At 44.8% G+C, this 14,492-nt stretch overlaps 1 protein-coding gene across 1 annotated transcript; it reads left to right on the forward strand.

Moving 5' to 3' along the window:
• The first annotated feature begins 13,176 nt into the window (after positions 1-13,176).
• On the forward strand, positions 13,177-14,115 carry LOC123769300 (dentin sialophosphoprotein-like). The gene has a single exon (XM_045760411.1). The coding sequence runs from the start codon at positions 13,177-13,179 to the stop codon at positions 14,113-14,115; it is 939 nt and encodes a 312-aa protein (XP_045616367.1).
• Positions 14,116-14,492: the final 377 nt, after the last annotated feature.

Consider the following 14,492-nt stretch of genomic DNA (forward strand, 5'->3'; position numbering starts at 1 on the left):
CCATACGAGGCATCTCCTATCTAAACACAAAGATTAATCCAGTGTAATTGGCCTGTTATGTTGGACATGGTCTTCTGTGTTGGCATCGATATGTTATTGTCTTGTCCTTACTCTCATGGTAGGTAGAGTAAATAGTTCCGTGATTTGGGTGTTCATGGTAGGTCGCTCTATTCTTATGTGAATTGCCTCAAGAATTTGTAATCTTCTTGAATCTTGGGTTTTGTCTATTATGCAAGTATTCTTGTTCAACATTTCTCTTGTTAGAGTAATGTCATGGGCTTGTCTCATGTGATTCCTAGGGGCACCAGATTGAAGATGGCATGTCAAACGCCTCGTCAGCTTGGTCGACGTCATACCTATGTACTTACATTGAAGGTTACATCCTTCGTGGGGGCAAGTGTACATGTATACAACGCTTGACTGCTGTAGAGGGTTCTCCGTCGGCTTCGGGCTGTTTTTGATAAGGAGTTCGGAAGTCTTCTTGGTTTTGTAGAATATTATCAGGTTTATGTTTTGGTTAGGAGTAGTGCTTTTTACTCCTTTACGGATTATTTCTTTCATTATTCTTTCCTCTTTTATATGTTCACTGTGCATGGTTGATTTGTAATATAATTTTATTGGGGGTGTTGTGGTTTCTGTTCTAGGTTCTGAATTATACCAACGGTCCAAGTGTCTTCTTATAGCAGCGTTTATTTCCGCGTTGCTATATCCGTTGTTCACCAATACATGAGTTACTCTTTCAAACTCTCTACTCACGTTGCTCCATTCAGAGCAGTGGGTAAGCGCTCGACGAATATAAGCATTGAGAACACTGGCTTTGTATCTTTGGGGGCACTCACTTCTACCGTTCAGGCATAATCCTATGTTGGTGGGCTTGGTATATACGTTGGTGCTTAAAGAGGTTCCTGTTTTACTTTAACTACTTTAACCTGACTTCTTATGATCTTACCCAGGACCAACGAGACCTCTTAAATCTTGGTCTAAATTGTCAATTCTTATCTAAACCAAAGATGCATCAAAAACGCCTGGAAATCGAAATGCTTCTGGACGATATCCATAAGCTAGAAGACAACAAAAAAGTCATCACCACTGACACACTTCAAGCTGAACTACTTGCAGAAGCAGGGAAAAAACGAGGAACATATTCATCTACAATCTTAACCCCACGACTCAAAGAAGCAGCGAAACAACTAAAAAATCTGAAAGACGTAACAATAAGAAAAGCCGACAAAACAGCAGCATATGTATTGATTCCTACCCATGAATACATGAACAAAATTAGCGACATCCTAAGTGACGACTCCAAATTTCAACGAATCACGAGGAACCCCGTAGAAGACCTTAAGCGGAAAGTAAACAAAACAATTACAGCAATCAACGCAAAGAAAGGTAGTGTGCATTTCAATAAACTTCAAGGCGACTATGGCTTAGGATATGCCTACGGCAATGTTAAGACACATAAACCAGGTAACCCACTACGCCCTATAATCAGCCAAATACCAACCCCAACTTATCACCTGGCAAAGAAACTCAATGAACTCCTAACTCCACACACTCCAAGTAAGTTTAGTCTACAATCATCAGCAGATTTCCTAGAATTGATCAAATCTACCCAGCCCGATGGAATCATCGCTTCCCTGGACGTTGAATCCCTTTTTACCAACGTCCCAGTCGACACAACCATAGGAATGATACTGGACAGAGTATACAGAGACGAGAGCACCCCCAAATTAGACATACCTGAGCCACACTTGAAAAGTCTTCTCGAAGCATGTACAAAGGAAGCCCCTTTCATCAGTCCACAAGGAGACATGTATTTACAAATAGACGGAGTAGCAATGGGCTCCCCCTTAGGAGTTTTATTTGCTAATTTTTATATGGGAACCATCGAAGATAGGGTCTTCAGTAGCAGACAAAAACCAACTGTATACTGCCGTTATGTAGATGACATATTCGTAATAGTAAAAGACTCAGATGAACTAATTGACCTAAAAAGACACCTAGAGAGAGAATCAGTACTCCGATTTACACATGAAAATAGTGAAAATAACAGTCTGCCATTCTTGGATGTACTAATAACAAAAACAAGAACCTCTTTAAGCACCAACGTATATACCAAGCCCACCAACATAGGATTATGCCTGAACGGTAGAAGTGAGTGCCCCCAAAGATACAAAGCCAGTGTTCTCAATGCTTATATTCGTCGAGCGCTTACCCACTGCTCTGAATGGAGCAACGTGAGTAGAGAGTTTGAAAGAGTAACTCAGGTATTGGTGAACAACGGATATAGCAACGCGGAAATAAACGCTGCTATAAGAAGACACTTGGACCGTTGGTATAATTCAGAACCTAGAACAGAAACCACAACACCCCCAATAAAATTATATTACAAATCAACCATGCACAGTGAACATATAAAAGAGGAAAGAATAATGAAAGAAATAATCCGTAAAGGAGTAAAAAGCACTACTCCTAACCAAAACATAAACCTGATAATATTCTACAAAACCAAGAAGACTTCCGAACTCCTTATCAAAAACAGCCCGAAGCCGACGGAGAACCCTCTACAGCAGTCAAGCGTTGTATACATGTACACTTGCCCCCACGAAGGATGTAACCTTCAATGTAAGTACATAGGTATGACGTCGACCAAGCTGACGAGGCGTTTGACATGCCATCTTCAATCTGGTGCCCCTAGGAATCACATGAGACAAGCCCATGACATTACTCTAACAAGAGAAATGTTGAACAAGAATACTTGCATAATAGACAAAACCCAAGATTCAAGAAGATTACAAATTCTTGAGGCAATTCACATAAGAATAGAGCGACCTACCATGAACACCCAAATCACGGAACTATTTACTCTACCCACCATGAGAGTAAGGACAAGACAAGAACATATCGATGCCAACACAGAAGACAATGTCCAACATAACAGGCCAATTACACTGGATTAATCTTTGTGTTTAGATAGGAGATGCCTCGTATGGGCCAATAAGCCTTCTGCAGCCCCTATGTTTATCCCTTATGTATCCCCCATGTTTTCACCTTCATTGTATTATCACCTGACCTAATGCGGGTATAAAATCAACTAGTATTGTAAGATCTGTTCACTTGAGAATGAACCATGGAGGTTCGAAACGTCGTGCAAATTATACAAATAAGTGTAATACACTCTATAGTAAATCACTTCTTTTCTTCACCTTAAAAGTACGAAAATGAGTTTTGGAGAACTCCTATTTCAATTAAGCCCTGATGCTAAGAAAATAGTTAGAGGGATAGAAGCCCTAAACCAGAAAATAATAAATACAGAATATGCGGTCATATTCAATGAAAAAAAAAAAAAAAAATATATATATATATATATATATATATATATATATATATATATATATATATATATATATATATATATATATATATAATTATTTGATGTACTAAATATCCTGTAATTATTATTAATGTTTGTATAACTACTGTTCTCATTCCGTTGTTTTTAGCAGTCTTCATCTTTCGTTAATCACAAACAGATCAAGGTCTAAAATTCTCCTCGATAATTATATGTGGTGGAGGAAACTCTGAATTGAAGACCGACCCACAAATTAAGAGGAAATTAATCGAGCACTCAAATATTATTGGTCCAATAAGTGAGAGTGGATAATGATTCTCACGTCTTAGTATAAAAATCTATGACGATCTTTTAACTGAGAGTGCTAATTGTATAATAGTATCTGACATGTTCACTAGAGGAAGACATCATATCTTAGTTACATTAAGTACTCAAAATATTTTTTTCTGGTAAATATTCAAGGAATATCAGGTTAAATGCTTCTCATTTCATGTTTGTTAAAGAGACTACCTAACTTTAGTTAGCTTTATCGAGATATTTATCGGTTAGTTATCGAGAGACCTATCACTAATTGAAACGTTACGTCGACAAATATTCGGGAAACAGGATTCGAAGAAATTCTTGGACTTATATCCCTCTCCCCATCCGGCCAGTTGGCACCGTGAGGGGGCTTAGTGGACGGCTAGCATCCGGAGTGTGATGCTCCATGGGACAGTCCTCTGTCCTTTTGTGGCCTTGCACTCCTGCTTCTGTCTTCTCTAATTGTGCCTGGTCGCTTTTCCTTTTCCTTATGTTTCGTTTTTCTCCCCCCCTCTTATCCTATCTGCTTGTCGTTTCCTGCCGACCTTTTGCTTGCTTTGGTTATTCCTTTGGACTTCTTCTATTTTGATGCCCGGGTGCTTGACTCTTGCACCCGTACAACTGTAGAACCCAACGTCTCGAGCGAGGGGAACCTTTTATTGTCAATCCCCCTTTCGTCGCTGAACCCGATCTCGACGGACTGGCGGTTCTTAAGGTGGCGTTTGTGGGGTGTATACTCACGACGCACCCCTAGGGGGCCCCGGCATGATCGGCGATAGCTTCCAGTTGGGGTCCTGCCTCTAATTGTGGCTCCATGATTGGTATGGGGGCACATTCGTGGATGAATTTATCACTCTTCGTTTGTATGTCATTGAATGTTTCTGTTGTACCCTCTCGGGCTTGTGGGGTGGGCGACCAAGCCGAGTCGGCCTGTCTTGTAAGACCGGACTCTGTAGCCTCCGCTGTGTTGGACCCCGACCTTGCTCCTCCTTTGACTCTCCTGACTTCTTCCCCCAGCTCCTCTCCCTCCTCTGTAGTTGGGTCGAGCCTCAAGCCCCCAGTGGTGACCACTTCGTCCCCTGGTGCAGCTAAGTCTCTCGTTGTGACTACTGCGCCGTTTGTCCCCTCTTTCTCTGGGGGTTCTTAACGCCGTCTGCGCCACGGCCGCATTCGCACGATGCCTTCCCGTACTGATGCGTATCAGGCCTTGTTTGGTCCTGCTTCATGGGCCAAATACTTTGATCTCCTTCCTCTTGATTCTGCGCCTCCTGACGATTTCTCCCTCCATCGGCATCTTGTAGATTCCGTGGATGCCTCTGTTACCTTCAACCCCACTCGTCTCAGTACACGTGTCGTTGCTGCTCCTTCTCAGGATGCAGCTTCCCGCTTGGCTGCCTACCCTTCCATCCTCTGTCATTCTTGCTGTTGCCAGGTGCTCTGTCCAGGAGGACATTCCTCCTCCTAGGCTTTGTAACAAGTGCTGGAGGTTTGGGCATGGTGCCCTCCGCTGCTCTGGGACTGTCTCTGTCCTTTGTGTGGTGGCTAAGGTCACTCTAAGTCTGAGTGCACTTCTTCCCAGGCTCGCTGCCTCAACTGCGGTGAGGCCCATCCTACCTTCTCCCGTTCCTGTATCCATTACAAGCTTGAGGCAGCCGTCCTCAACTTGAAGCACCAGGAGCGTTTATCTTTTCCTGAGGCGAGGCACCAGGTTCGCCTCAGGAAACCCGCCTTATGCTAACGCCTCTTATGCTCGCGTGTTACGCTCTTCCTCTCCTCGTCCATCCCACCTTCCTCAGACTCTCAACCGTTTCCGCGCCTTGGACCCTGATACGCCCACTGCCCCTCCTCTGTTCCTTTGAGTTCTGTCCCGAAGGGTCCCCCTACTGGTCCTCTGTCTGGGGTTCCCCTTCTTTCTTCCAGGTCTGTCATGTCTCCAGTGTCTTCTTCCTCGTCTCCCTCCGATCCTCCTTCCCGTCCTTCTCCTCCATCTATTGACTCTCCCCGCCGCCTGTCGGTGCAGGCTCATGTCCATCGCTCTCCTAACGGCCGTCGTGTGTGCTCTCGTTCAGCTTCTCCTGTTGAGATGCTGGAATCCGTTGCCCAGTACGTAGTTGCTGGGACACCGGTCTCTTTAAGTCAGAAGCGTAAACCTGGCTCCTCTCCTTCCTCCTCCCTGGCGGGTAAGAAGGCTTCGCTTTTTTCCTCGGCCCCTACTACTGGCTCTATTGCTCCTTCCCCTCCCATTTCAGTGATTGCGCCCCTTGTTCCTGCTATGGAGGTTTCTTTGGCCCCTGCTTCCCTTTCGGTCGCTGCCCTTGCTGAGGTGCGCTCCCCTCTTTCTACTCCCCCTCTTCCTGCTGCTGTCCTTGACTGTTCCTCTCCGTATTCTCCTCCTCTTCCTCCTCCTCCGGACCCCGCCCGCCCATCTCTGATCTGTTCTTCCGCTTCCTTCCCTCCATCTTGCTCAGTTTACCCATGCCCCCCTAACACTGACTTTGCTGACCCTGATCCCGACCCTGATATTCTTTAACGTGCTCTGTTGCTCTTTCGCCTTTGTTTCTTCCTTGTTCTCTGTTGTTGTCCTTTCTCTTTTCGTCGATGTCTATTCTTTAATGGAACGTTCGAGGTTATTACGCCAATTTCCTCGAACTCTGACTTCTGATTTCACCCCTTTGTGTCTGTCTCCGGGAGCCAATGCTTGGTGCTCGTCCTAGTCGTTTTCGTGGATATTCCTTTCTCTCTCTCCCCCCCCCCCCCAGCTGTTGCTAGGGCTCCTAATTCTTCTGCTCTCTTGCTTCGCTCTGATGCTCCCTTTGCCCTCCTTACTTTTTCCTTCACCTCTCGATTGTTCTGCTGCTCGTATCTTTGTGGGGAAATGGTACACAGTTTGTTCCATTTATCTCCCACCGAGTGTCCCACTTTCTCTTACTGATATGAAACACCTCCTGGACTCCTTGCTGGAGCCTGTGCTCCTGCTGGGTGATTTCAATTGTCGTCATTCTTTTTGGGGTGATGTTCTGACGAATATCCGGGGTTGCTTTCTTCAGCCGTTTATCCTCTCTTCTTCCCTGTCTCTTCTGAATTCTGATGAGCCCACTCATTTGGACTCTCGGACTCGCACCCTTTCCTGTCTTGATCTTTCTCTTTGCTCTTCTTCTCTTTACTTAGATTTCACGTGGCAGGTTCTTGATGACCTCCATGGCAGTGACCATATCCCCATCCTTGTTACCTTTTTCTCTTTTCGCCCTCCGCTCTCCTTCCCTAGGAGGCAGTTTGCGAAAGCGGACAGGAACCTCTTTACTCTCAGTGCTAATCTCTCTGACCTCTCCCTTCTGCCTCTCCCTCGCTCTCTCCTCCTTTTTCATGACACTGTCTTCGATGCTGCCCTCCGCTCTATTCCTCGCTCTTCCTTTCAGGGTCCACGGAAGTGCGTTCTCTGGTGGAATGCAGTCTGTGCTCGGGCTGTCCGCTGTAAGAATGCAGCCTGAAAGAGGCAACGCCGTCAGTAGACGGCCGATTCTTTTCTTTTCTTTCGGAAAGCGAGTGCGGTGGCCCGTAGGGCCATCTGTATAACTAAACGTGAATGTTGGGCATATTACGTCTCCACAATTACGTCCGAAACTCCCCTGCCACAGATCTGGAAGCGTATCGGCAAGATAGCGGTTAAGTTCATTCCCGATGTTTCACCAGTCCTTCACCTCCGTAGTACTCTTCTGGCGGACCCGTTGCAGGTCGCTACAGAACTGGGTTGCCACTTTTCTTCTGTTAGCTCTGGTCTTCATCTTTCCCCAATCTTTCCTTCTTCGTAAACCTGTCCTTGAGTCTCGTCCTTTTGATTTCTGCACTCGTCTTCGACTTTCCTATAACGATCCTTTCTCTCTCTCTGAACTTCGTTCTGCATCGGCCCTCTGCGGTTCTACGGCGGCGGGCTCCGATGGTATTCATTATGAGATGCTTCGCCATTTCCCTCCGTGCACGTCTCAGTATTTACTGAGTCTGTATAATCGGATCTGGGAGTCGTCGTCAATCTCTGAGGACTGGCTCGATGCCGTTGTCCTCCCTGTTCGCAAACCAGGGTCTCTGGGAACTTCCCCTAAGGACTTTCGGCCTTTTGCCCTCACAAGTTGTGTCTGCAAACTCTTTGAACGTATGATTAACGTTTGTCTGATGTGGTTCCTGGAACACCATCACCTCCTCTCCCCTTCTCAATTTGGTTTCCGCAAGTGCCGCAGCACGACAGATGTCCTGGTGAATTTGGAGGTCTATATTTGTACTGCTTTTGCTGCGAGGACCTCCGTTGTTGCCATTCTTTTTGACTTGGAAAAGGCTTACGACACCACTTGTCGATATCATATTCTATCCCTGCTTCATTCTTTTGGCTTTCGTAGTCATCTCCCTCTCTTTCTCCACACCTTCCTCTCTCGTCGTTCCTTTCGGGTGCGCCTTGGTACCGCTCTCTCTGCCTCTTTTTCAGCAATACGAAGAAGTGCCCAGGGTAGTGTTCTGAGCACTACTCTTTTCCTGGTTGCCCTCAATAGTCTTCTTTCCTCTCTTCCTTCAGGTGTTTTCTCCGCTCTCTATGTCGATGATCTTACCCTTTGCTGTCAGGGTGATGATTCGCCTCTCCTTCAGTGCCGGCTTCAACATGCGATTGATGCCGTGTCGTCTTGGGCCACCGATCATGGCTTCATGTTCTCTACTTCTAAGACTTGTGCCATGTCTTTTACTCGGAAACGGGTCGTTCTTCGTCCCTCTTTGTCACTTTATGGTCATCCCCTTGAGTACAAAGATTCCGCAAAGCTTTTGGGGTTATTCTTTGACACTTGTTTGTCTTGGTCTCCTCATATCTCTTTCCTCCGTGTTGAGTGCTCTAAGGCCCTTGCCCTCCTTCGGGTATTGTCCCATACTTCTTGGGTAGCGGATAGGCGCACTCTCCTTGCTTTACATTCCTCTCTCGTCCTGTCTAAGCTCGATTATGGTTGGCCTGCTTACTCGTCTGCTTCTCCTTCTACTCTTCGCCGTCTTGATGCTTTGCACCATACTGGGTTGCGCCTCAGTTCTGGTGCCTTCGTTCGACTCCTGTCCTTAGCTTGTATGTTGACACTGGCTTCCTGTCTCTCCAGGACCGCCATGATCGCTACTGTCTTCGCTATCTTGCGCAGTCCTTACAACGTCCTTCCTCTCGCCTCTGTCGTGCTTTAACTCCTACCTCTCCTGCGGTTCCTGTTTCTCTTCACCACCTCCCTCTTTCTGTCCCGTTATCTCCCTTACAGGATTCTCTTTCTGTTCGTGTTTCTAATGTTTCTCCTCGTGTTGTTCCTTCTTTGCCCCCGTGGAGAGTCCCCCTTCCGCAGTTTCGTACGTCCTTGACCCGCACCACTTAAGCTTTTACCCCTCCTACGGTTCTAAAACTCCTTTTTCTTGAGCACTTTTCTTCTCACTCCCGCTCCGTTTCTGTCTTCACCGATGGGTCTAAGTCTGCGGACGGTGTTGGCTACTCTGTTGTTTTTCCTGATCGCACTTATATGTGTCACTTACCTCCGGAGACTAGCATCTTTACCTCGGAGCTTTATACTATTCTCTATGCTCTTCGTCTCCTGATCTCTCGTTGTCAGTCTTCCTTTGTAGTTGTTGTTGACTCTCGTAGTGCCCTCATGGCTCTCGGGTCCTTTAATCTGGTTCATCCAGTAGCTGTCGAGATCCAGCATTGGCTGTTTCTTGTTCACAGTAAATTTAAGTCGGTTGAGTTTTGTTGGGTTCCCAGCCATATTGGTGTGTTTTAAATGAGCGTGCGGATGCTGCCGCCAAGGAAGCTGTCCGCTCTTGTCCCATCTCTCGTAGAGGTATTCCATATTCCGACTTTTACCCAGTTATCCATTCCTCCATCCTTACCCGTTGGCTGGCTTCTTGGTCGTCTGTTACTGGTAACAAACTACATACTCTTAAATGTTGTGTTTCCTCGTGGCCGTCCTCCTACCACCGTAACTGGCGATGGGAAACAGCTATGGCGAGGTTGCGTATTTGCTATACTCGCTTAACCCATGGTCACTTGATGGAGCGTCGCCATGCTCCTTATTGTCCTAATTGCATTGTCCCTCTTACGGTCGTGCATGTCCTTCTTGAATGTCCTGACTTCCAGGACGAGCTTGTGTCTTGCTTTCCGACCGCCCTTCGCGGTCACCTGTCCCTCAATAGGATTCTTGGTGACTCGGATACTTTTAATATCGTTCGCCTTATGCGTTTTTGTTCTCGTATTGGCTTCCTTGGTGATATTTAGCGCCCTCTGATTATTCCGCACATTTGATGATGCTACATAGCCTTCCCGGTTTGGTGCCTTCTTTTGATAATTACTTACTTACTTACTTGGACTTATATTAGAAAGTCATAAGCAAACCTTAAGGTTATTTGTTAGTGGATCTAGGCTCGAACACACCCATCAGTATAACATTACATGGCAATATTGTTCTTGAGCAGCCCTATAAAATAGTATACAAATGGTGAGCAAGAAAGCCATACTGGAGCGAGTTTATAATGACACAACATCTACAGGCGGGTTAGGGAGTGTTCAAATATAAAGCCGCTAAATTAACCCCACGATAACAGTTGCCGATGTGAAGGATAACCTGAAATCCTCCGATGCATATACTTTGCACTATTTATATCTGCTTAAATTTGCGTGGCGTTGCATATTGAGTCCTAAGCCGCGAATATTTCAGTCTATAGACTTGGCAGAGATGAGTATGCTGACCAAACATTATGATGGGGTAAAATATCTACTCGTCTGTATAGACCTATTCTTTAGGTTTGCCCAAGTTGTTCCCTTAACTAGCAAGGATGGAAAGAGCATGAGTGAAGCTTTGCGTTTAATTCTTAATTTTAAGAATTCTGGAATTCTTTAATTCTGGAAACTCCTGTCTCAGGGAAAACGTAAAATTAATTCTGATCGAGTTGGAGAATTTTATAAGGCATCAACGAAGAAGATGCTAGCTTCGAAGAATGTAGTTATATAGTGTGTTTTCTCAGGAGGCCATAACCTTTATAGCCGAGAAGTTTTTATGTACTTTGAGAGGTAAACTTTACAAGTACATGTCCGCACGCAATACTTTAAGCTACATGCAAGCTCTACCAAAAATTGTGAAAACGTATAATATAACTCCTCATAAAGGATTGATGGGAACGACACCTGCCGAGGTTCATGCTTTATCTACACCTAGAGAGACTGCTGAACAATTTAACTTGATGTTTAAAACCCAGAGAACAAAAAAGCGAGGTATCATTCCACAGTTGGAAGTTGGTGATACGGTACAAATCACAATATCGGATCGTATTTCTAAGTTTAGAAAAAGGTTTAAACAATAGAACACCCGAGAGATCTTTACTGTCATGCAAATTGATCAGTCACCGTATCCCATTATACTTTCTATAAGATTTGAATGGGAAGGATATTGAGGGAGGGTTCTATAACGAGGAATTGACACCTACTAACTTACCTGTTACCTTTAATATTGAAAAGTATTGCACAAACGCAAAATAGACGGAAAACTACAGTATAAAGTCAGATATGTCGGTTATGATAAGTCATTCTATCAGGGGATCGTTGTTGACAACGTATTACATTTAAAATGAAAAAACGCCCTCCGTTTATAAATACAAAGAGTTGATCCAGTTATAATCCAAGCTTCAGTATTCCTCAAGAAAACAATTGATTGAAAAATTTAAGAAACATCATATATAAATTGTTTATCTGAAATATTTATTAGCTTAAAAAAAAATAACCTGTGTCTAAGAAGGTAATTTAAGAAGTTGAAAAAATACAAATTACTTATTCTCCCAATAGCGTACAAGAAGAATTCCATAACTAAGAAGCGGATATTAACTAGGAAACGAGGAGGGAGTATTGTATCTATTATCCTGACCATTGATGCTAGATTGATTATTTCTGAACCCCTGACTGAGAGTAGTGATCCTCTGACTGATAATAGTGTACCTTTGATGGACGGTATTGTTTAGCTGACTGATAGTAGTGTGCCTTGAACGGATGGTATTATCTATCTGACTGAGAGTAGTGTGTCTGACTCATAGTTTTGTATCTCTGACTGATAGTATTGTCTCTCTCTGACTGAGAGTAGCGTGTTTCTCTCTCTGACTGATAGTAGCGTGTGTCATAGAGTAGTGTGCCTCTGACTGATATTAGTGTGCCTTTGACTGATTGTAGTGTACTGTTGACTGATAGTAGTGAGCCTCTGACTGATAGTAGTGATCCTCTGACTTATAGTAGTGTTGTCGGAAATTTCCGACATCCCAAATATTAGCCCTTGACACAATAAGATACGTTGTGTGAAGATACTAATCTAACTAACCCTACTAACAGAAGTTCTAGAACATGCTAGAGACGATTGCGTCAGCCGCCACATGTACGCGGTGATTATTGTTTTGCCTAGCACTTGATAGGAACTCCGTCTTTAATCTGCTTTCATTTGCGATTGTTATCTTAGAGTTTAAAAAATGTTTATAGTAATCGAGAAGAATAAATTCATATTAAAATTATCATTTACATCCTTTCATTCATAAATTTGCACCAAAAAATTGCCATAACTATCAGCTAATGAGAGGGAAGGGGGGGGGGGGGGGTGCGAATGCGCAGCGCCACGGAGCGTGAGTTGCTGAGCACTTGGCAAGAGAGGCGGACGCATCACCATACTCTCCAGATAGACGCCATATTTGTGCTTATAGCCGCAGAATTGTCTCATTCGTAGGTGCAAATTGTACTGCAGAATCGTGCCGTTGAACTGATTACCACGTATCAAGCTGTCGCATTCTCCAAGGACGTCTCCCGGTTGTATCATATTTTATTTCCTTGTTGCCAGTTCTTAACTTTGAGATTTCAACCTTCAACCGGGTTACGAGGCATAATTATCAAGAAGCCCCAGTAAGCCTCTCTCCCTTGCATTAGGTATCACTTTCTGTGTTATAATGCTAATATAGTAGGCTGTTACAGTTGGTGCTTTGTATTACCCCGGTAGATCTACGATGGCGACGTGAGAGAGGGTTCTAATGGTTCCAAGACGTTGGAGTTCAGGTCTTGAGTACAAGACGCAGTAGACACGGAGTCAACATTTACTGCATAACCCACCTGATGACTGCTCTCGTGTTATTGCTGGGCTAGGAGGAAATCTTCAATCCAGCTAAGCTGAAGTTTTATAACTAATCAGTTGTAGTGTAGTCTAGTAACTCTTTCACTCTTTTATTTATGAATATCATAATTGAGTTTATTTAACATTTATATGCATTATTGGTACTACCCCCCAAAAAAAGTGTGCAGAGGAAATAATCCAATTAACCTCTAACGTTTTTACGGTCAACTTCTCTAATTTTATTTTAGTCAATTATTTAATTCATGATTATATTAGATTATATGTTGGAGAGTTTTCCCCACACAAGTGTGTCCCTGACGGACAATAGTGTGTCCCTGACGGACAATAGTGTGTCTCTGACTGACAGTAATGTGTCTCTGACTGACAGTAATGTCTCGGACTGACAGTAGTGTGTCTCGGACTGACAGTAGTGTGTCTCGGACTGACAGTAGTGTGTCTCGGACTGACAGTAGTGTGTCTCGGACTGACAGTAGTGTGTCTCGGACTGACAGTAGTGTGTCTCGGACTGACAGTAGTGTGTCTCGGACTGACAGTAGTGTGTCTCGGACTGACAGTAGTGTGTCTCGGACTGACAGTAGTGTGTCTCGGACTGACAGTAGTGTGTCTCGGACTGACAGTAGTGTGTCTCGGACTGACAGTAGTGTGTCTCGGACTGACAGTAGTGTGTCTCGGACTGACAGTAGTGTGTCTCGGACTGACAGTAGTGTGTCTCGGACTGACAGTAGTGTGTCTCGGACTGACAGTAGTGTGTCTCGGACTGACAGTAGTGTGTCTCGGACTGACAGTAGTGTGTCTCGGACTGACAGTAGTGTGTCTCGGACTGACAGTAGTGTGTCTCGGACTGACAGTAGTGTGTCTCGGACTGACAGTAGTGTGTCTCGGACTGACAGTAGTGTGTCTCGGACTGACAGTAGTGTGTCTCGGACTGACAGTAGTGTGTCTCGGACTGACAGTAGTGTGTCTCGGACTGACAGTAGTGTGTCTCGGACTGACAGTAGTGTGTCTCGGACTGACAGTAGTGTGTCTCGGACTGACAGTAGTGTGTCTCGGACTGACAGTAGTGTGTCTCGGACTGACAGTAGTGTGTCTCGGACTGACAGTAGTGTGTCTCGGACTGACAGTAGTGTGTCTCGGACTGACAGTAGTGTGTCTCGGACTGACAGTAGTGTGTCTCGGACTGACAGTAGTGTGTCTCGGACTGACAGTAGTGTGTCTCGGACTGACAGTAGTGTGTCTCGGACTGACAGTAGTGTGTCTCGGACTGACAGTAGTGTGTCTCGGACTGACAGTAGTGCTTCTGATGGATAGTAGAGTGTGTCTAACTGATAGTAGAATGTCACTGTCGACTGATAGTAGTGTGTGTCTGACTGAGAGTAGTGATCCTCTGACTGATAGTAGTGTGACCCTGACTGATAGTGTGTCTGACTGATAGTAGTGTGTGTAACTGATAGTGGTGTACCTCTGATAGTAGTGTGTCTCAGACTGATAGTAGTGTGACCCTGACTGATAGTAGTGTGACCCTGACTGATAGTAGTGTGACCCTGACTGTTAGTCGTGTGTGTTTGACTGATAGTAGTGAACCCCTGACTGATAGTACTGAGCCCTGATTGATAGTAGTCAGCCACTGACTGATAGTATTGCCTCTGATGTAAGTGAGCTCCTGACTGATAGTAGTGTGTGTATCC

The sequence above is a fragment of the Procambarus clarkii genome, chromosome 66, assembly GCF_040958095.1.
Source record: "Procambarus clarkii isolate CNS0578487 chromosome 66, FALCON_Pclarkii_2.0, whole genome shotgun sequence".
NCBI classification, from domain to species: Eukaryota; Metazoa; Arthropoda; class Malacostraca; order Decapoda; family Cambaridae; genus Procambarus; species Procambarus clarkii.

Bases quoted from the DNA above. Each gene is read 5' to 3' on its own strand.
- LOC123769300 (XM_045760411.1), top strand. From the start codon at position 13,177: ATGTCTCGGACTGACAGTAGTGTGTCTCGGACTGACAGTAGTGTGTCT.